The sequence below is a fragment of the Mchenga conophoros genome, linkage group LG5 (assembly GCF_057382185.1).
Source record: "Mchenga conophoros isolate Kocher_MC1m ecotype Shallow Benthic linkage group LG5, M_conophoros_male_GT1.1, whole genome shotgun sequence".
NCBI lineage: Eukaryota > Metazoa > Chordata > Actinopteri > Cichliformes > Cichlidae > Mchenga > Mchenga conophoros.
Window position 1 is genome coordinate 15,232,604 of NC_140530.1, and position 21,055 is coordinate 15,253,658.

Genomic DNA, 21,055 nt, shown 5'->3' on the forward strand with positions numbered 1-21,055 from the left:
GTGGCCAGTAAACATTAGCCATGTTACTGGTCTAGTAAAGGGCAAATTAGCGGGCTTATTTGTTTACACTAACTAAAGGTTTTGATGCAAAGCTGTTCTACCAGAAAGCTGACCTTGTGCTGTCCCCAGCAAAGAGTCACACCACAACAGTCTGCAGCCAGGCTCGCTGCCAGCAGTCTGGTATGCAGCGCATTGACAGAAATAACAGCCTTGCTTGATGTAGGCTCACATAGGGATAAACAAAGAAGAAGTTTCTTTTTTCTTTGTTTTTTTTTTGTGAATTTGTGAAAAAGTTTAAGGTCTAAGTGTCAGATGTGGGTAAGTGGGAGTCAGATGAAGAGGTTAATGTAAATCTGAGATGTGGATTACTTAAAACCCAAAAGCTCTTAAATCTGTTCTTTATTGCTAAATGAACACTGTGATGAAATATTACATTTGAGTTCCTAATGCGCTCTAACATGACTTGTTTTCGTAGGAAAGATGTTCGAGAGCTGGGAATGACTTTGGTCATCAATGCCAGGAAGAAGCCTCCCCCTCTTCACCTCTACAAGGCTCTATTGATGGCCCAGGTTAAAACAGTAATGCTGCATGCACATGCCAGAAAAAAGTTGATGCAAAGATTATGGGGAGTGTTTGGTTTACTGGAAAAAACAGGCCTGGGGGTATAGTGTACTGGCCTTGTGTACAGTACAAATTGCACTGTAGGTCTGTGGTTATTAAGGTTTTACCGTAAGTGAGAAAAAAAAGGCAGGATACTTAGACATGTACCACTTAATAACCCTCAGCAGCCTTCCCCTAACCTGTTCTCTTTCCGCTTCAGGAGCAAGCTCTCCATGCTGTCCACAGTATTGTCATGCTGATGGATAAAGACACTTGTCAGCGTCCTGAAAAACAGCCTGGTCTGCAGGTCAGACATCAAAACATTTCATTTCCCTATTCAGTATAAAAGTGTAACTCTTATTCACAAAGGGTTTGCCTTTGTCTCTTAGATGGATTTGGTGACCACTATGAAAGCCCTAAACAAGACGGTGGAAGCTTCCCAACTAACCTCTGATTTTGGAGGTACCTTCACTTACAGTCACACCGAGTGGCTGCAGTTCCATCAGGTACTAAAAATGCACGCTAAGTCTACACAACTGCTCTACTGGTGGTATTGAATCCTAACTACTTCACTCTGAAAACCCATGGAGTGGTGTCTGGTGACTAAAGTTGCTCAACCATAATTCAACACAGTTAAAATTAGGCTTCCACCCAGCCAACCACCCGGAGCATGCATGATATCCGATGTGCTATACTTTGAGTGCAGGAAGGGTGTGGTCACATGGGAAAGGGCAAAGTCTTATCTGAATGATGAATTTGATTATTTATTATAATGTTAATTGCTCACATTAAGTAGGGGCTGATATTTTATCCTGGTTACGGATAAAACTCAACACTGAGTCTCAAGGCCATTCTGCTTTAACACACAGATCAGTTACTTTGTGTAGCATATACAATACCATAAATTACATAATATTTAACTGTACTAGTGTGCAAATGAGGGGAAGGAGGAGTATGCCAGCCCAAGAAGAAGAAAATAAAGAATTGAACTGCCTGTAGACAGCTATAGATATTTTTTTAAATACAGTTATTTTTAAACCATTTATATTTCTTAATATATCTAATACTTAAAGCAAATTGAATGTTAAAGTAATACAGCATTTAACCACAATGTGGACTAGTAAATACAGTAAAACATATTCAATATTTGTTTTAGATCAGTAAGCTCCCGATAGCTTAAAGTTTCTTATATAAGTAGAAAAATTATTATAATGCGAGATATTAGACTTGATGCCCTAGTCATGTACCCTACAGTAATATTGTACGGATAGTTGAAAGCATCTAAAGTAACCAGCAGCACACTGATAATGGTGTCTGCAGATTTTTTAAAAATTAACTCAGTTTGTCTCCTTTTGCTTCCACACGGCGTTGCCTCTTCCACAAAGCTCCTCAGTTCAATACAATTGAACATGTTTTATTTCAGAGGCTGGTTTCATTTATGACTGACCTGCGAGGAGCTGACAGTTTGTTGCAAAAGGCCATTAAGAGGGTGGATAACAGAAACCCAATGGACACAGCTCAGGTAACATATATATATTTATACTGTATTGTTATTAAATTGGTGTATGCACCACACGCTTATATTTTGGCTTTGTATTTTGCATAAAACAGGAAGTGCAGCAATGCATTGAAGAACAGAGGATTTCAATGAAAGAAATGCTGGAAGATGCTAGACTGGTGACTTTGCAAAGGGAAGGAGGGGCTTTTCTGGCCAGGATGAAGAAAGAAGAGTTCAGATTTCCACAGTCTGAGGACTACAGGTGTCAGATATGATTTGTCACTGAATGATATTCTTCTTTTTTAACTTGTATTAATCTATATAACATGCTATAGAAAAGCTAAGGGCTGTTTTATTTGCACTTGCCATACTTGGCAAATTTATGTGCACATTGCATTTGGAAGGGTAATGGGTGAAGCCATCCTGGGTATCACCAAACTTTACTAATCGGAATGATAACATGTAGGATTTCTCCTCCCTAATGGGAAAAAAACGACATGCATTTGAGGTAGAAGTCAATTAATGACCATTTTTAGATGCCTACACAGTCCTGGGAATATCTCTACTGTAATTATTCCAGCTAAGTGAAAACAAAAAACTGCTGGCTGCATGGCTGTGTGGGTGGCTGCAAAATGTTGTTTATATTAAATATTAACAACTAGTTTCATTTGTTTTACTTACCAGCAGGAAGCATAGTAAGTTATCCATGAAATGTTACCATAAATCATAGAATAACGACTATTAAACATATTTTAATTGCTTTTTGCCTTGTTAAAAAAATAAAAACACACACCCCAGTAAAAACTGCATGAATCTTATTTGTGGGTTTAAACTAGAATTAAAGAGCAAACAGATTTTATTTGTCTTAACTTAAAGGCCCAAAAAGAGATGTGCAGCTACCACTAAACTCGTAAAAAATAGCTGTGGCAAAACAGGATTATTGTGTTTTAAAATACTTTTTAGTTTGGAAATTTTTTATAGCGTGCTTCTTTTATACGAACAAATTCCAAAAATCTGGTGATTTTGAAAATCTCATAAAGTCATATTTTATTCGCAAGAGAACACAGAAAACATGAAATGTTTGAACTGAGATGGATATTGAACATTTTGAATTGAATAGCAGTGACCCATCTAACACAAACAAAAAAGCAAACGTTGAGACAGCACATCTATAAAGGCACCATCCACGCTGAAAGATATGCACATGTATTAGAGCAACAAAGAATAAGTAAGTCTTTTTCAGGGAAGGCCTTTTGTATTTTAGCAAGACAATAAAAAAAATGTATGCTGCATGTCTGTCATTGTAGAAGAGCCCTGCCTGCAGTTCAGCCTTTCTGCCAGCTGTAAATGAAAAATGAGATAAAGAAGATCGAGGACTGTTGTGCAACCAAGTATTTTATATCAGATAACAATGGGTCAACATTCCTCTCCCAAAGGTCCAGCAGCCAGTGTCCTCATTTTGATGTTCCCAGATGTTTACAGACTGTTGTTAAAAGAAGAGAGGGTGTTACCCAGTTTTAAACATGGCCTGTTCTTAAATTTTTTTGAACCATGTTGCTGCCATCAAATTCAAAACGACCTTGCCTTTTTTCCTAGACTGGGAGTAAACATTTTTCTGTGTTCTAGTCTGGGTCAAATATGAGGTTGGCAAATCATTGCACTCTGTTTTTATTTACATTTTATGCAGTGTTAACAACAGTTTCAGAATTGGGTTTGCAATTAAAACAATAAAACAAGGACAGTGTCACATGATGGCTGTCAAAAACTGCCTGGCGTGATGCTGATTAAAAAGCCATTTCCCTCCCTGCATGACAAACGCAACCTCACAGTCAGTCTTAAATGTTTTCTCCTCGTGTTGCAGAGACGCTTTGGAGTCGGTGACAAGTCTTTATAACCAAGTGGAGGAGAAGCTCCACACACTGGTGATGAGATCAAACGAGTCCCTCCAACAGCTGGAGTTCCTTTTCAGGCTTCGAGAGGTGGAAGCCAAAATCAGCACGGTAGGTCTAGTAATCTTAGTCTGTTTACAATATTAGAATCTACAATATGTGTTTAAACATCTAAAAGTTATGTGATGATAAACTCACAGCTGGTAGCCACATGTACAAAGTGTAACCGCATAACCAGGGCTTTGTGTCTTGTAGGCTGGGATGTGGTTCAGCACAGAAGGTGAACAGAGACTGAAGGACTCTTACCCAATTGATGATACCCAGGCTTGCACTGAAAAGGATTTGGAGCACTTCCACATGTTCCTTACTCAGTCTAAGGTATCACCTAACGGCAAAGAAATTAGAGATAAGAAAACTTGCCCTCTTTTGGCTGATCAAAGTTGATATCAGTAATATCAGTAAACTGCAGAAGCGGAAGGAAATTGATTTCACTTAACATTTTCATCGTTTATCACAGGAAAAACAGCAGAATGCCTTGATCCTAGCTGCAGAGGCAGAGGGCATTTTTGAGTCCAGCGACAGCAGCCCTGCAAGAGATGTTTTTCAAACTCTCGTCAACACTTTCAGATCTAATGTAGAAGACTTCATGCTGCGTGCACAACAGAGATCCAAAGAACTGGACGCGCTTGTGCACGTTTACGCCTTTTGTGAAAAGGTTTGTGTTTTGTCATTGCTCCTGACAATTTTTATTAACGTCCCTTTCCCCCTTGTAAACATTTTTACTGATTACTTTCCATTTCCTTTCACTCACTCTCTCTGTCTAGGCATCTGCCCTGGCCAAAGAATGCAGTCATTCTTTGGAGCAGGTAGAGCAGGGGTGTTACCCAGCTCAGACTTTAAGTACACTCCAAATGTATGAGCAGAGATTAGGTGGTGAATTCTCCACCCCTCACTTCCAGGCTGTGAAAGCTAAAGCCTGCGCCTTGGGATCAGGGGCTTCGGCAGCAATGAGAGTGTGGAATGCAGCTTGGGCCCAGTGCCGAGAAGTCAGGCAGCATCTTAAGGAGATGCAGAAGAAGAAAAAATACATAGATAAGAACCAGATCCAGAAGACCACAGCTGCAAAGTCTCCAGGGGAACATGGAGAAATGGAGAAAGAGGAGAAAGGGAGTGTGATAGCAGAGGCAGAGCATTCCTTAACCCCACAGCTTAGCACCAGTGCTGTGTGCCTCAACTGCAACGACTTCAAAGAGAGCAAAAACAAAGAGTCTAAAGAGCTGCATTTACCAGAAATGCCTGATAAAAATGGAGAAAATACTTCTGATTTCTCTCTAAACACTGACTCCCACCAAGAGAGCAAGTTGAGGCCAAGAGAGCATCACAGTGAGACAGATCTAAGAGATGTAAACTCAATGAAAGGGAGCGAGGATTTTCCTTCACACCAACCTTTAAGTCGATCTCTAAGCGAAGGCTCACATGTCTGCTCTTATCTGACGAGCGTTCCTGGCTTTTCGCCTTTAAATGTGAGTCACAAGCACTGTCATAGTAAGACACAGTCACTGGAACAAAATCAGCAGCCCATCCAAAATCTCCCTTTTCCCCATAACAAGAGACTACTGCCAGGAAACCCAATCAGCAAATCACCAAGAGACAGCAATGAAGGGAAGGGTGAAGGATGTATAGACTCCAGACAGGAACCTGAAGATGTCAGGACTCCAGAGACATTACTCACACAAACAGAAATCAATGGCTGCACTGTTTTGTAAGTAACCCTCTCCCTCACCTGTAATCTAGAGCAAGATGCTGTCCAACATATGGCAAACTATATTAAATGTTTTACCCAAATGTTCCCCAGTAAGCAATACTATCGTATGAAGACATGCTACCCACGCACACACAATGTAAAACTGAGCTCACCTGGGTTTCATTTCCTGCATGTGGAACAGGAAAGTACGGAGGATCATGGAGGAGCTACTGTCCACAGAGAGGGAGTATGTGAAGGCTCTGGGTTATGTTCGAGAGCACTACTTCCCTGAGCTGGAGAGGGAAGATGTCCCTCAGGATCTCAGGGGCCAGAGGGGGAGCATCTTTGGTAACTTAGAAAAGCTCCACGACTTCCACCGACATTACTTCCTGAATGAGCTGGAGGGCTGTGTGAATGAACCCTTCAGAATAGGACGCTGCTTTCTACGTCACGTAGGTGCCATTTGTGAAAGTCTAGCTTTAAAAAAAAAAAAAAAAAAAAAAAAAATATATATATATATATATATATATATATATATATATTAGGGGTGCAACGATACACAAAATTCACGGTTCGGTTCGATACTTTGGTGTCACGGTTCGATATTTTTTCGATACAAAAAATGTTCATGCCTTTTTAATTTGTCATTTATTAAAACTCGCCCTGTGTGTGGGGCTGGACGGCGTCAACACGTTAACGAGCTAACTGCGCTAACGCACCAGTTCCCACCAATGTAATTGAGCATTGCGTGGCACATCCGACATACTGTTTTACTTTTGTCCATGACGCGCTTACCTTCAGGGTCATACGTCACATGAAAACCAAAATAGTTCCAAATACCAGATCTGAATGAGGGTGGGGAGGTTCAATTTGCCATGTTACAACGAGCTTAGCTTCTGTCTTGCTAGCTTGCGCTGCGCTCAGTGGATCTGCACTAGGGATCGTATCGTTTAGGTTTTATCCGATACCGGTGCCAAATCGGTACTTTTGAAACGGTGCCGGTGCTCAAACGGTGCTCAAACCGGTGCTTAAAGAATGGAGAAAACACAAAATTGGTCCAAAAACCTCTCATGTTCAGCTGGTTTTTGTAAAAAGATAACAATATTAGCCTTTTCTGCAGCTATGGGGCATATATGGTATCACTCTTGGCTGGAAGCAGTGCTTAAACAATGGAAAAAACACAAACTTTATCCAAAAACCTCTCATGTTTAGCCGTTTCCCTCTTTTTCTTTGGTCATTTTAGCCTTTTTGGCCAGGGTGAAGGGAGTATCTGCCATCAAACAAGAAGACAGCCGCATGTAGCTATGATGATGTTTGCTAGCTCACCTTACCTGCATTAATGTAATAACGTGGTTAGCCTACTCAACGTAAATTACACATGAACAACATTAAGCTACTCACGCAGAGAAGAACGGCTGCTGCCATCATCATCCGTCATCATTTCTGCTACACTGGCAGGGCTAGGGGCCAGGACTCTATTCTTCGTGTTTTTGGGGATGTTGCTAACTCCGGGTCTGATAACAGGCACCACACCCGCAGTAGATGCGCTTGGTGTGAGGTCTCGCAGCAAGCTATCAAATACGGCGCATTTCTTGGCTTTTAAAAAAAACCGCTATGCGTCGCCAGGTGTTTCATCGGATTCGAGGTGTTACCTCCTTTGACAGTATCACAGTATCAGCTTAAAGCACTTGTTGCAGGCTGCTGAGTTTGCATATTTTGCTGTGAAGTACAGCCAGACTTTTGACCGCTTCGCCTTGGGCATTTTTAATCTGTAGCTCTGCTCTAAAAGAACGTACGTACCTTGACCCGCCTACTATCCTCGGAAACGTAAAATGATTGGCTAGAAGTGTATCACAGCTCAGGAAAAAAAGCACCAAAATAAAGCACCGAAATGTGCGCTGCTTTTCGGTCTGGTTACTACCATTTATGTCAGAACCGGTGCCATCATGGCACCGGACACCGGTACCCATCCCTAATCTGCACTCGACAGTGCAGCCTAGGCAGAGTAGTTGAACGCATATTCACTGAGCGCTCAACACAGACAGCATCTTCAGAAGAAAAGTTGATAAAAATAAATTTAAAAATGTGTATTGTTCATACATATGCGTACCAGACCGAGAGCACTGTATCGAACGGTTCACTATCGATAGGATTATTGTTGCACCCCTAATATATATATACATTCAACAAAAATATAAACGCAACACCTTTGTTACTGCTCCCATTCCCCATGGGATGGACGTAGAGACCTAAAATTCATTCCAGATACACAATATACCCATCCCTCCCAAACAGTGGTCACAAATCAGTCCAAATGTGTGGTAGTGGGCACATCTGCCATATTGAGATAATCCATCCCACCTCACAGGTGTGCCACATCAGGATGCTGATCTGACATCATGAGTAGTGCACAGGTGTACCTCAGACTGCCCACAACAAAAGGCCACCCTGGAATGTGCAGTTTTTTGCGCTATTGGGGGTCTGGGGACTCAGAACCGGTCAGTATCTGGTGTGACCACCATTTGCCTCATGCAGTGCAACACATCGTCGCATGGAGTCTATCAGATTGTCAATTGTGGCCTGTGGAATGTTGGTCCACTCTACTTCAATGGCTGTGCGAGGTTGTTGGATATTCGTGGGAACTGGTACACGCTGTCGTATACGCCGGTCAAGCACATCCCGAACATGCTCAATGGGTGACATGTCCGGTGAGTATGCTGGCCATGCAAGAACTGGGACATTCTCAGCTGCCAACTGCCCTGAACAATGTGAACCATGATTCATCCGTGAAGCGCACACCTCTCCAACGTGCCAGACGCCATCGAATGTGAGCATTTGCCCACACAAGTCTGTTACGGCGATGAGCTGGAGTCAGGTGAAGACCCCGATGAGGACGATGGGCATGCAGTTGAGCGTCCCTGAGACGGTTTCTGACAGTTTGTGCAGAAATTGTTTGGTTGTGCAAACCAATTGTTCCAGCAGCTGTCTGGGTGGCTGGTCTCAGACGATCTTGGAGGTGAACCTGCTGGATGTGGAGGTCCTGGGCTGGTGTGGTTACACGAGGTCTGCGGTTGTGAGGCCGGTTGGATGTGCTGCCATATTCTCTGAAACGCCTGTGGAGACGGCTTATGGTTGAGAAATGAACATTCAATGCACGGGCGACAGATCTGGTTGACATTCCTGCTGTCAGCATGCCAACTGCACGCTCCCTCATTGCTTGTGGCATCTGTGGCATTTTGCTGTGAGACAAAACTGCACATTCCAGGGTGGCCTTTTGTTGTGGGCAGTCTGAGGTACACCTGTGCACTACTCATGATGTCAGATCAGCATCCTGATGTGGCACACCTGTGAGGTGGGATGGATTATCTCAATATAGCAGATGTGCCCACTACCACACATTTGGACTGATTTGTGACCACTGTTTGGGAGGGATGGTTATATTGTGTATCTGGAATGAATTTTAGGTCTCTACGTCCATCCCATGGGGAATGGGAGCAGTAACAAAGGTGTTGCGTTTATATTTTTGTTGAGTGTATATATATATATATGTATGTATGTATACACACTGTTTCTTGAATCATTAAATCATTAGTTTTTCCATGAAACAATCGGTTTAAGTTTTGGCAGCTGTTTAATGTTTAGTACTACCTCACGGTTTTCAAACACCAAGTAATTTCCCGATTGATGTGTAATAAAATTGCTTTCAAATGTGTCCTGACTTTATGCCAGTGTCTTTAGCTTCCAAGAATTTACTGGAATTATGGTACACTGCTTGGGATGTAGTGACATACTTCCACACAGAGTCCCGACTAATCATCTGCATTTATTTTCCATTTTAGAGAGAAAGCTTTGCTTTGTATGCCCTTTACAGCAAGAACAAGCCCCAGTCTGACAGTCTCCTGATCAATCACGGGCAGGCTTTTTTCAAGGTGAGATCACAAATGTGGACCTTCTCTCCAGGATGCCACAGATATGTAGTCGCTATATAGGATGCTATCAAAAAACGCTGTTGTTTCAGGAATAAAAACATCTCTTTGTATACCTCTGAACCTCTCTAGTGCTATTTTTTTTTTTGCATTTTATTTATTTTTTGTATTTATTTTTTGGTTTTTTTGTTAAATTGCCCAGTAGATGCCTCATTCTGACCACTTGCAGTCGTGCATGTGTGATTAGAGCAGAAGACGTGTCAAAATGTAGACCCTTCAAGTCTTGTTTTGGAGAAGAGATGACAAATCTGTCCTCTAAGGCAATGCTGAAATTCCAAATACATTGCAATATTGTATTGTATTGTATTGCTAGTGGACTGAATGGGACTTGCAAGAAGTGATGTAATCATGAGCGCTGGATGCAATTCAGAGGTACACATGTAGTCATATTTAAATTAGTTAAGGTGTTGACTGCACCTCATTAAAATTTTGTAGAGTGATATAGTTATTACAAATCCTGTAATAAGGATTTTATGAGAATTCCTTTAATAGCTATGTTGGTGGAGAAACTGACTGACTGAAGCTGACAGATTTTGCCATTATAAAAGGCATTTATTCAAAAAATGTTCTTCTAATCTCACTCATCCAATGTCCCATCACACACACGCATGATTTTAACCATGTCATACACCTTTTTTAGCCTGTACAGATATTCACCAGACCTTTTATAACAATACTGCTTTGTTTCCTCTTTTCTCGTACCAGCAAAAGCAGCTGAAGCTGGGGGATAAAATGGACTTATGGTCATACCTGTTGAAGCCTGTGCAGCGCATTAGTAAGTACAGTTTGCTGCTGCAGGACATGATGAGGGAGTGCGATCCGGGACAAATCAGAGAGATAGCTGAGCTAAAGGCGGCCCTTGAGGTCATCCACTTCCAGCTTCGTCATGGCAACAACTTGCTGGCCATGGACGCCATCCACCACTGTGATGTAAGAAGGACTCTGGTAGCGTTAGCTTTAGTTCTGTGTAATTTGATTATCATGATTACAAGATGTGAAGTTTTTAAGTGTTATATGCATATTACAAAATATAGTATGAATGTACACTGGTTTGTCATGCTGTTGTGCAACATCTATGGAGTTTAAGCAGCAAAGTAGGGAAACAGGTACAGGCAGGTCAATATAAATACTCAGAAACATTCATCATTTCTTGGTTTTGTGCAATAGCACTGCTAAGACAGAACATGCATAGGAGAGGCTAGGATATGATTAACAAGGAGAATTCATTAGCCTCATTCATAGGAATCCAAAGTGAGGTGGTGTGTGTGTGGTTGCCTGGAGCTCCATTATCTGAGAGCCCAGACAGAGGGGGTGAAGATTCACAGGAATTTTGTGGGTTATTTTGTTAACTTGATGACCTCTCTCCTGTCAAAAGTAGTTAAAAGGTTCAGTATCTTGCTTTGCTGCTTAAATTTATTTGATTTTTTCTTTAGCTGAATTTAGAAGGTTGATAATTATTCAAAGGATCGTACATTTAAAATGTAGTTTTTTGCATTTTTGATGGGTACAGCACTGCAAATGACCCTACTGAGCCACACTTAATAACTCTTTTGTGTACTACAGGTTAATCTAAAGGAGCAAGGGCAGCTGATTCGTCAGGATGAGTTTTTGGTAACTTTTAGGAAGAAGAAATGTTTCCGTCACATTTTCCTTTTTCAAGAACTCATCCTCTTTAGCAAGACAAGGAAGACTGACATTGGAAATGACACATACATCTACAAACAGTCATTCAAGGTACACGTACTGCGCAAAACAGAATTTTTTTGTGATTCATCACAGCAAATGAAAGTTCATTCAAGAAACTTCCCCTTTATAACAAGTCACTATAAAATTACTTATTGCAAAGTGCAAATGACTGTTATAGTGACAGATTTTCCATTTGGTGTCATAACTTAGGACAATTTCCTCTTTGCATACATGAAGGGGAAGACTCACAACGCACACAAACCAGCTTGGCCTTTACCGGAACCTTTATCCAATGTGACACATAATATAGAACTATACTCAGTAGTGTATATCAAAAACAATTACCAGTCACAATATTTTGACGAAGTTTTTCTGAATAATTCAATAATATGCGTTAATATACCCATAAACCTTGAGCTGCAACTTATAAAAACAGTCCTTTTGTGAAAATTTGCAAGTACCCTTACTTAAGAGTCACTATTTTAACACAGCTCAGCTCTTTATTTTAAGTCCTGTCTGGCACACTGATACTCCTCAAGAGGACTTGGATATTTGCCTGTGGTTTTACAAATGTACCAAAGTGCTTGCTGTATTTACAAAAACCTATAATCTAACACAAACACATTATCTTTCTCTGTATTCAGACCTCTGACATAGGAATGACACAAAACACCGGTGACACCGGTTTGTGTTTTGAGATCTGGTTCAGAAAGAGGAAAAGTCAGGACACATACACTCTGCAAGCAGCCAGCCGTGAAGTGAAGGAGGCTTGGGCCAGGGACCTGGAACGGATACTCTGGGAACAGGCTATACACAACAGAGGTACGGCACCTACATATAAACACACACCAATTACTACATTTGGAGGATTCATTTCATAAAAGAAAAACAAAAAACAAAACCCAGCGCAGCATATCTAGCTGCACAATTAGTCAATGAATGTACCATTTGAAAATTACACAAATGGTTTCACATGTTATCTTTTTAGAGGTTCGTTTGCAGGAGAGAGTGTTTCTGGGTATTGGAAACAAGCCTTTTATGGACATTCAGCCCAGTGAGGCAGCCATCAATGATCGAGCCATTGACTATGTACTGATGGGGAGAGGTGAGTATTTGATGTTTTTAAATAAATTTGTGACTTCTCAGACCCTTACACGGTTTCTTGTTGTCAGAAAACAGAGGCCTGTTCTCTGTGGGATCATGTGCATCACGGGACGAGCTTCCAGGGGGGCGGCCAAAGTCTGCTGGTTCAAGGAGCAGCTCTTCTTCCTCCTCGTCCTCTGGACGGGGCTCCCTCTCCCCCGTGGGGTACTTGTGTGGACCAAAGCAGAAGGTGATTGCAGGGGTCCTTGGACGATATGCATCACCCCCAGGAGCCCTGGAGGAGGACGATCTTGACCAAGAGAGTGGAAGTCAGCATTTATTGTGTGAGTGAAACCTTGATCAGAGTAAAAAGTATGTGATACATTTTTATTACACAAAGTCAAATGACCAGTCAAATGAAGAGGGTATTTCTCAATGAACCAGAAGGAAAGTATATACTTTGATGTACCCCAAAACTTCCTATTGTTATGAGAGTGTTTCTGATGACCCCTGAACAGGTTTACAGTATCAGGGTATTGTGTTTCAAGCCTCAGAGAATTTCCTCTACAAGCTATGGGGCCAACGGTCAGAGATCAGGGCAGATTTCTTTTCAAGAGAGCCAAAGGTATTTCAATAGCAAAGCTAATTCCTAAAAAGCTGTTTGGCCCTCAGCTGTCGGCTATATTTAGGAACTTTCTCTCACCACTATGTAGTAGCGGGAGAAGTTTGTCCCGTGACATAATTGATGGCAGACTTTGATCATTCCTCAGTTCAACCAATCATGCACGTACAATTTTAACAAAGAAACTTTTCTTTGTTTCAGTGGACAGCTCAGAGTCGTCAGGCGAGAGCGTAAGCGGCTTCAGCAGTTCCAGTCACAGCTACCACTCTGCTATCGGAGGAGAGGTGGAGGACGTAATCACTGTTAAGGAGTCAGTGATTGCTCAGCCAACTGAGGCTTCCAGCATTCTTGCAGGAACCACAAAAAAAACCCAACCACCAGTTCCACCCAAACCCAAGCACAAACCAAAAGATCACAGCAAGAATCTGCCCTGCAGCAAGGTGCAGTACGGATCTGAGTAAAAGGTCATTTGGTTAAAACCAACCTGGTCATAAATCACTCACAGATGTATTCACCACTGAGTGAAGTCACTCTCATTTCTGCTTGTAAGCTGCTTTGTAGCTTACATGTGTGGTTTTGAATGTCAGTAATGAATCTTCTATTGTGACCAGTCTTAAATATTCCTTTTTAATTATTATCTCTCAGGTACAAAGCACCGCTTTTGGAAAGTCCACTGATGTTTGAGAGCTAAGATATATATAAGGTATAGTAAAAGTAATGCAGTTTTACATCACCTATATCTTTTAATGTTGCATAAAACACTAATGAAAGGGAGGCACGTGAATAATCCACTGTTCTATTGTGAGAAGCAGTTATTTTTACATTTCTTCTTCATTTCTTCATTTTTCTGCAGATGTCTAAGCAGCCTGCGAGTCTGTGCCCACAACCAAAGGAGACATCACTTTATTCCAGCTGTTACTGTAATGTTATACAACTCTGTAAATAAAGCTTCTTTTGATGTCACCACTAAAACCGTAGGTCAAGAAATCATCTGTGTGTTGTATTCTCACTATAAATGGTGATAAATGTCAGTTTGAAATACCTGACGTGGCTTTTTTTGCACTATATATTAGGTTAGTTTTATATCTTAAGCTGCAGTCTCTGTGTCTATGTGTATTTGCTATTCATAATACATTGTGAGATTACTGTGTACTCTGAAATGTGGATTTTATCATTGTTAAATAAAAACACAACATAATGCCGTCTTTTTCAAATCTATTGCCAAATGTTGTACGAATGATGGAAGCCTCAGCAGTACTCAAAGCACAACTAATTTCCTCTGGAAACAAATCCTTTGCTTTTTCTTTTAACAATTTTTTTTATAATTTCACATATTACCGGTCTGAAGATATTGTTACATGACTTTCATACTGAAATACACAATATAAACAGTGATGTTGCCTGTTTGCTTTTGCATGGCCTTTTTCACACCTCAATATGAAAACATTTGGTGACCAAAGTGGCGACATTAGGAGCTTAACTGCCAGGTCAGACTTACACTAGCTGGACAAAGTAAATGAGCCATCAGGGCATCATCATCATCATCATCACCACCATGTTTTGAGTACCTCCCTCAAAAAACAGAAATTGAGTGGTTGTTAAATTTACAAAAGTCTAACTTGTAATTTGAACAAAATACTTTCATGTTTCTAGTAAGAGTGGTTAGTTACCTTGACTCTCGAAATGCAGAAGATCCCATGAGATTTCAAACCACAGGAAAACCACTGGGGTTTAACCTGTCAAGGACAAAAATGTAAAGAGAACTCTGTATCAAGCCTTGTAACCCGCACTGTATCAACCCTGATAAAGTTGAGAGATAGATGGAGTAGAATTTCTTATAAATCCTTTAAAATGTTATGTTAACCTGATTCTAGACTTTGTTGAACACTCGAGTATTTTGTCAGACTAACGTAATTTGCATGGGTTCGATCCACTATGTCAAATTTAGTTGGGCTCAACTACAGCAAATAAATTGACTCTTTATTAATTAAGTTAGTACGACTCAAGTATATTAAGTTAGAATAACAGATTTGCATAATATGAAAATAAAGCAATTTAATCGCGTGGAAAAATTTTCCATAATTTTTTTTAATGTTCATTCAACGATTTTTTTTTCAGTGCTCAATAAAAATTACATTTACCTTTCTCCCGTGTTTCTACCACCCTGTTGCTCGTGTGTATTGACACATAAAAATTCTTTTGAAATTTACTGTTGAACTAATCGGTCTCTCTGTACCTGTGACTCATAGAAAAATTTACCCAAGCTGATGCTCATGTCAACACCACTTATGAAAAGCTCCCAGCTGTGTGAAAAACCTAAAGTGTTTCTAACATCTGTCTACTTTAGCTGGTGTTTAAGTCTATGGCAACTCCAACAATCAAAAGATAAAACACTGTAAACTAGTGTGATGATTTCTCCCACTCTCTGGTTTGTGTCCTGGGAGAAATCACAGCTGTTGTCATTCAGCTAATTGTTTAAGGATGGCCTGATGAATAACATTTGCTCTCTTCTCCCCGTCAGATAAGCTCATTTTTTGTTTTGTTTTTTAGGTTTGATTTGGGTTTATTTCAAGGCTTTAACCACTGTATCTTTCTTTTCAGATAAAATCCATGATTTATTTATTTATTACTGTTGCACTTCATTATCTGTGTGGTCTCCCTGTTTTTTTTGTCTAAACTTGGACCTGGTTTGTGACACTGAGGGCTTGTCCATTTTAAAATGGGCAAAAACTGGGTTTCCAGCCTGTTTTGGGTGACTATTAGAAAGGCTTATTTGTTGTCACTAGAGCAAGTCTGGGAGATCCATATCAATTTGTGGGTTGGTGAAGAACGCACTAGTTTGGTCAGTGTTTTTGCTCATCTGGTTTATTTTCTTGTACAGCAGTTGGTCCTTTGTGAATGGTTTGGTGTTAGAATAAGATTCGTTTGCTAGGTGTTTATATAATGGGTTTCATAGGTAACCTGTAGGAATCCACTGTGTTAGTGTAGTGTAGTGGGGAACGTGTGAACAACTCATTGTTTCCAGTTGCTTTTTTAAGCCACCGATTTAGAGTGTGTAAGAATGCCATACAAGTAACTATCTGAATGCTAGGCTTGAGTTGGTTATTTCTTTTGTGAAAGAGCTTGTTTTGCTTTTTCAATTTAATTCAGTTTTGTTTATACTGTGTCAAATTACAACAACAGTTGTTTCAAGGCGCTATACATTGTTTGGTAAAAATCCTACAATGATACGAATAAAACAGAAAGGCAGCAATCATATGATCCCCTACGAGCAAACGCTTTGGCAAAAGTGGGAAGGGAAAAAACTCCCTTTTAACAGGAAGAAACCTGCAGCAGAACCAGGGTCAGGGACGGGCGGCCATCTGCCAAGGTCAGTTGGAGTGAGAGAAGAAAGACAGGACAAAAGACATGCTGTGGAAGAGCGCTGAGATTAATAATAAGTAATGCTTCAGAGAGGTGTAAACACAATCAGTTATTAATTCATGTACAAACAGGGACTTGGAAGAGAGAGACCTAATGTTTAGTTATCCACATTCAACTGTTTTACTCTTTGGTGCAATTGTGGAAACTGTATTATTCTTTCTTTGTGATTTTTTTTTATGTTTAAGTCATTTTGCTGATCTTCAGTTAGTTTTTTTGTTGTTTTGGAGCAGACGCAGTCTCTTAGGGGGTTTTGGGGGGATAACAGGTGGAGAGAAGCTGCAAAGAGGTGTGTAAGACTGCAACTCTGCTTCTTGGTCTCAACTCTGGATTGAGCAAATTGGTGGTAAAACAGATCACTTCCATAGAAAATGTTGGGGAACATGAGCCAACTGCTGCAACTAGTGAGTCACTAACAGTGCAATATGAGAAAATGGGAGGTCTAGGAGTCCAGAGGATGGTGCAATGATAAGTGCACTCTTTTTCTTCAGTGTGCTGACTGACAAAGTTCAGGAGGCTTATGCTTCATATATATATGACATGTTATCCTTGGGTGTTCTGAAAGGCACTATTTTCAAATAAAATCTGTGTGTGTGTGTGTGTGTGTATATATATATATATATATATATATATATATATATATATATGTATATGTATATATATGTATATGTATATGTATATATATATATATATATGTATATGTATATATATATATATATATATATATGTATATGTATATATATGTATATATATATATATATATATATATATATATATATATATACATATATATATATATATATACATATACATATATATATATATATATACATATACATATATATACATATACATATACATATATATATATATATATATACATATACATATATATATATATATATACATATACATATACATATATATACATATACATATACATATATATATATATATATGTGTATATATATATATATACGGTGGTTAGCACTTTTGCCGCACAGCAAGAAGGTCCTGAGTTCAATTCCAACATCAGGCCGGGGTCTTTCTGTGTGGAGTTTGCATGTTCTCCCCGTGTTTGCGTGGGTTCCATCCGGGTACTCTGGCCCCCTCCCACCGTCCAAAGACATGCAGCTTGTGGGGACAGGTTAATTGGATAATCCAAATTGTCACTAGGTGTGAATGAATGTGAGTGTGAATGGTTGTCTGTCCCTGTGTGTTAGCCCTGCGACAGACTGGCGACCTGTCCAGGGTGTACCCCACCTCTCGCCCTATGACAGCTGGGATAGGCTCCAGCGCCCCCCGCGACCCTGAAAAGGATAAGCGGAAGTGAATGGATGGATGGATATATATATATAATGCAAATTACTTAAATAAATGTAAAGCTGAAACTCATAAGAATAATTTCAGTGAAGCCTGTGCTAGGTTTTGTTTTTCTCAAATCAAAAGAAATTCTAGTACATGCAATAGTTGCCAATGTAAAGGAATGAATGTACTGCTCTTAAAGGAAAAAAATAAGGTTTCTAGTAAATTGCAAGTAAAACTTACTACCCTATTATAAGGTCATATTGTGTTCAAAAAAACATGTCCTCCAGTTTTTCCTGTTTCTCTGAGTCCTACTGTGGTTGAATCTGGACACAAAGGTGACTATATTTTCATTTCCAATGGCTGTGTCCCTTCCTGGTAAAAAGAAAGTGGTGGTAAAGGTCTTGAGAGGCACTGGAGAACTGCTTACTTTTGTCTTTGAATCCGTTCTCCTGTTCTATTAAAATATAAATGATGACTTTGGGATGTGTCCAGCACTACCTGTGGAGGGAGTCGGCATAATTCTGGGAAACAACCATGCTGGAGAAGGTGTGTACTGTCTGAACATGAGATTGAGAGGTTTCCTCTTTGTACAGTAACTAGAGCGATGTGTTGAAAAAAACAAAGTGATAATAGGACATATAAACTGTAGTTATTACAGTGTAGTTATCTGTCTCTTATCTATCTTTTTTGTAGTGAGTTGGTTCAGAAGCAGAAGTCTGATCCCCCTCTTAAGGTTTGTTTTGGACTCCTGCCCCTGCAAAAGTTTTTTAAAAGTATAGCTCAAGGGTACTTTGTGCAGTCCAATGTCCTGGTGCGCAGATGATTTGTGCAAGGAGATATTAGATATTAGGAGAATATTGGTCATTTAAGTTGTGGTCCCTGTTAAATTCAGAGAAAGTTTCTTGAAAGTATCCTATGAGGGTGTAGCATTACATTTAAGTGTCTGACAGACATGCAGATGGATCTACCATTATTTCTTTTGGTCTCATTTTGAGAGATTTGTCTCTATAAGACCTTGGCTGCATGCAGCGGGGCTAGGGGAGGGTCTGTGCTGACGGACGTGGGTTACTGACCTGGTAGCCTGGCTGCCCCGGGGTGGGTCTGGGATGGGCGTGGGGCTGTGGGGGTGCTCCGTCTCCAGGCTGGGGCCCTGGCTGGGCCTCGGGGGCTTGGGTCCTGGTTGGTGTGTTGCCGGGGTTGTGGACGGGTGGGTGTATGGGGGCCCAGCCCTGGCACAGGGTGGCGCCAGTGCATTGAGCCAAAGGTAAAGGTGTGTCACCAGGGTGCAGGGGAGGCATCCCCCCCCCCCGTCCCCCCCGTCCCCTTCTGGCTGCCTGTGCCTCAATTTTATCTCACAACTTAGACATTCACATTACTCACACTCTCATAACACATACATATAGGATCTTGGGGGTGGGCACGCTACACGGACTCCAAATTACCATCAGGGTGTACACCTCACCCCTGGCGTCGTTGCCCACCTCTCAATTTTAAATACACGTAGACATTGAGGGCTATCAGGGGAGCGATGCGCTTACCTGCTGCTCTCTGGCAGGTAGCTCCCTGCCCTCCTGGGTTTTAAATGCACCTTAGAACACACATGCATCAACACTATATATGAGCAGGCGGAGGGAGGTTTGGAGTCTTCTCTCACCCCTGTTCTCTGAGGAGTTGGCCGTCCGACTGGGGTCTGGAATGTGGGGCCTCCCTGCTGCTGCTGAGTCGGGGCAGTTTGCATCTCCCCACCGCAAGGAAAAGGGTAACACCACCTGGGTCTGGGTGCAGTTTCCCCCTCCAGGGGCAAGGGTACCTAGACCTGGGGAGTGTGATTGTGTGTACAGTGTCTCTTTATGTCTGTCTCCACTTTGGGTGAGTGTTGAGTATTTGCATATGAGAGCATGAGGGTGGGAATGGATGTTGGTATATGTGTGTGCCTGTTTGTCTGCGTCCATATCTCAGGTTGGGTATCAGACGCCACCTCTCTGCCACATCTCAGGCCCTCCAAGGTTTGGAGGCCTATCTCCCCCCACCACTTCCCCTGCCAGTGGTGGACTCCCTCAGACATCGGTGCGTTGGTGAGTCGTTGTGTCTGGGGATGGGCGTCCAGGTACACACCGGTTTACTCCTTGGTGGCTGCTTATCGGGGCCTGGAGCCTGGGGCTCGCTCGGGCCACTTCGGGGGTGGGGTGCCCTCGGCCTCTCGGCCTGGGGCTCGGTCACTCTGGCACAGCTGGCTGCCGGCGGAGCTCACGGGCGCGTCACTGCAACACCCCCCCCCCCCCCCCCCCCCCGGCTTCTGCTCCGCGGCTGCCCTCATCTGGGACTCTCCTCAGCTCTTTCTGGGACAGTGGCGCGGCTGCCCCTCTGTTGGTCTTCCTTGGTCTCTTGTGTTCTGGGGGCCTCTGGATGTCTGGAGTTTTGATCTCCTCCATACCTGCTTCATGCCCTGGAGGACGGGGCTGTGGCTCCCCACACCCTCTAGCAGATCATTACATGTAGGAGCCTTTTAAAAACAAGCGTGTTCATGCTCACAGGCGTACACACGGGTGCTCACACACACAAACTACACCCTTTTTGGCTCCTACCTCAAAGCACACTGTGCACTGTCGATCTTACGTGCTGCACAACAATGTTTAATATTTAGTATTTACTGTTATATTCACATAGATCATCATGATGTTGTTTATTCTATTGCTCTAGTCTTCTTCTGTTTGTTTTCTTTTTTCTTTCTCAACAGGTGATCCAGGAAAAGAAAAAGAGAGAAAAAAAAGGACACAAAGACAAAGGTGATGAAGCAGATTTTCATTGTCTTTTCTTTCTATCTCTTTTCTCCTTTTTCCCCCTCTCCTTCTGTTAACTTTCTTCTGAACTTTTCTTCTTGTTTTTCTTTCCCGTTCCTGAGTCCAGTCTGGCCTGATTACAATAACTTAGAATAAAAATAACTAATGAAGATCAAATAAACTATGAAAAAATAAATATATATATACGACCTTGGGCAGTTGACAGGTAAGTGAAACCAGTCCATAAGATCTAATCCTGATGTGTCGCATTACATAATAGATCTGCCATTTGGGTATTTAGTTATGGACTACATTGGCTTGCTGTCTCCCTCAAAGTCTGGTAACTTGTGCCAGGCTATCACTGTCAAGCAACTTAATCTTTGCATTTCATTGCAACCAAATCAGTGGTAAAAACATTACCATCCACAAACCTAAGGTG

General features: G+C 41.3%; 1 protein-coding gene across 1 annotated transcript in view; it reads left to right on the plus strand.

The window, feature by feature from the left end:
- quob (quattro b) overlaps positions 1–14,306 on the plus strand; it is a 28,007-nt gene extending 13,701 nt beyond the window's left edge. The window contains exons 6-24 of the mRNA XM_085273528.1: positions 476–569; positions 821–907; positions 990–1,106; positions 2,024–2,122; positions 2,212–2,360; positions 3,960–4,098; positions 4,243–4,365; positions 4,505–4,702; positions 4,812–5,749; positions 5,934–6,183; positions 9,571–9,660; positions 10,423–10,647; positions 11,281–11,451; positions 12,048–12,225; positions 12,392–12,508; positions 12,576–12,830; positions 13,310–13,548; positions 13,754–13,811; positions 13,962–14,306. Of these exons, the coding sequence (XP_085129654.1) occupies positions 476–569; positions 821–907; positions 990–1,106; positions 2,024–2,122; positions 2,212–2,360; positions 3,960–4,098; positions 4,243–4,365; positions 4,505–4,702; positions 4,812–5,749; positions 5,934–6,183; positions 9,571–9,660; positions 10,423–10,647; positions 11,281–11,451; positions 12,048–12,225; positions 12,392–12,508; positions 12,576–12,830; positions 13,310–13,548; positions 13,754–13,792 (3,508 nt within the window). The 3' untranslated portion in view covers positions 13,793–13,811; positions 13,962–14,306. The remainder of the gene's footprint in view (positions 1–475; positions 570–820; positions 908–989; positions 1,107–2,023; positions 2,123–2,211; positions 2,361–3,959; positions 4,099–4,242; positions 4,366–4,504; positions 4,703–4,811; positions 5,750–5,933; positions 6,184–9,570; positions 9,661–10,422; positions 10,648–11,280; positions 11,452–12,047; positions 12,226–12,391; positions 12,509–12,575; positions 12,831–13,309; positions 13,549–13,753; positions 13,812–13,961) is intronic.
- Positions 14,307–21,055: the final 6,749 nt, after the last annotated feature.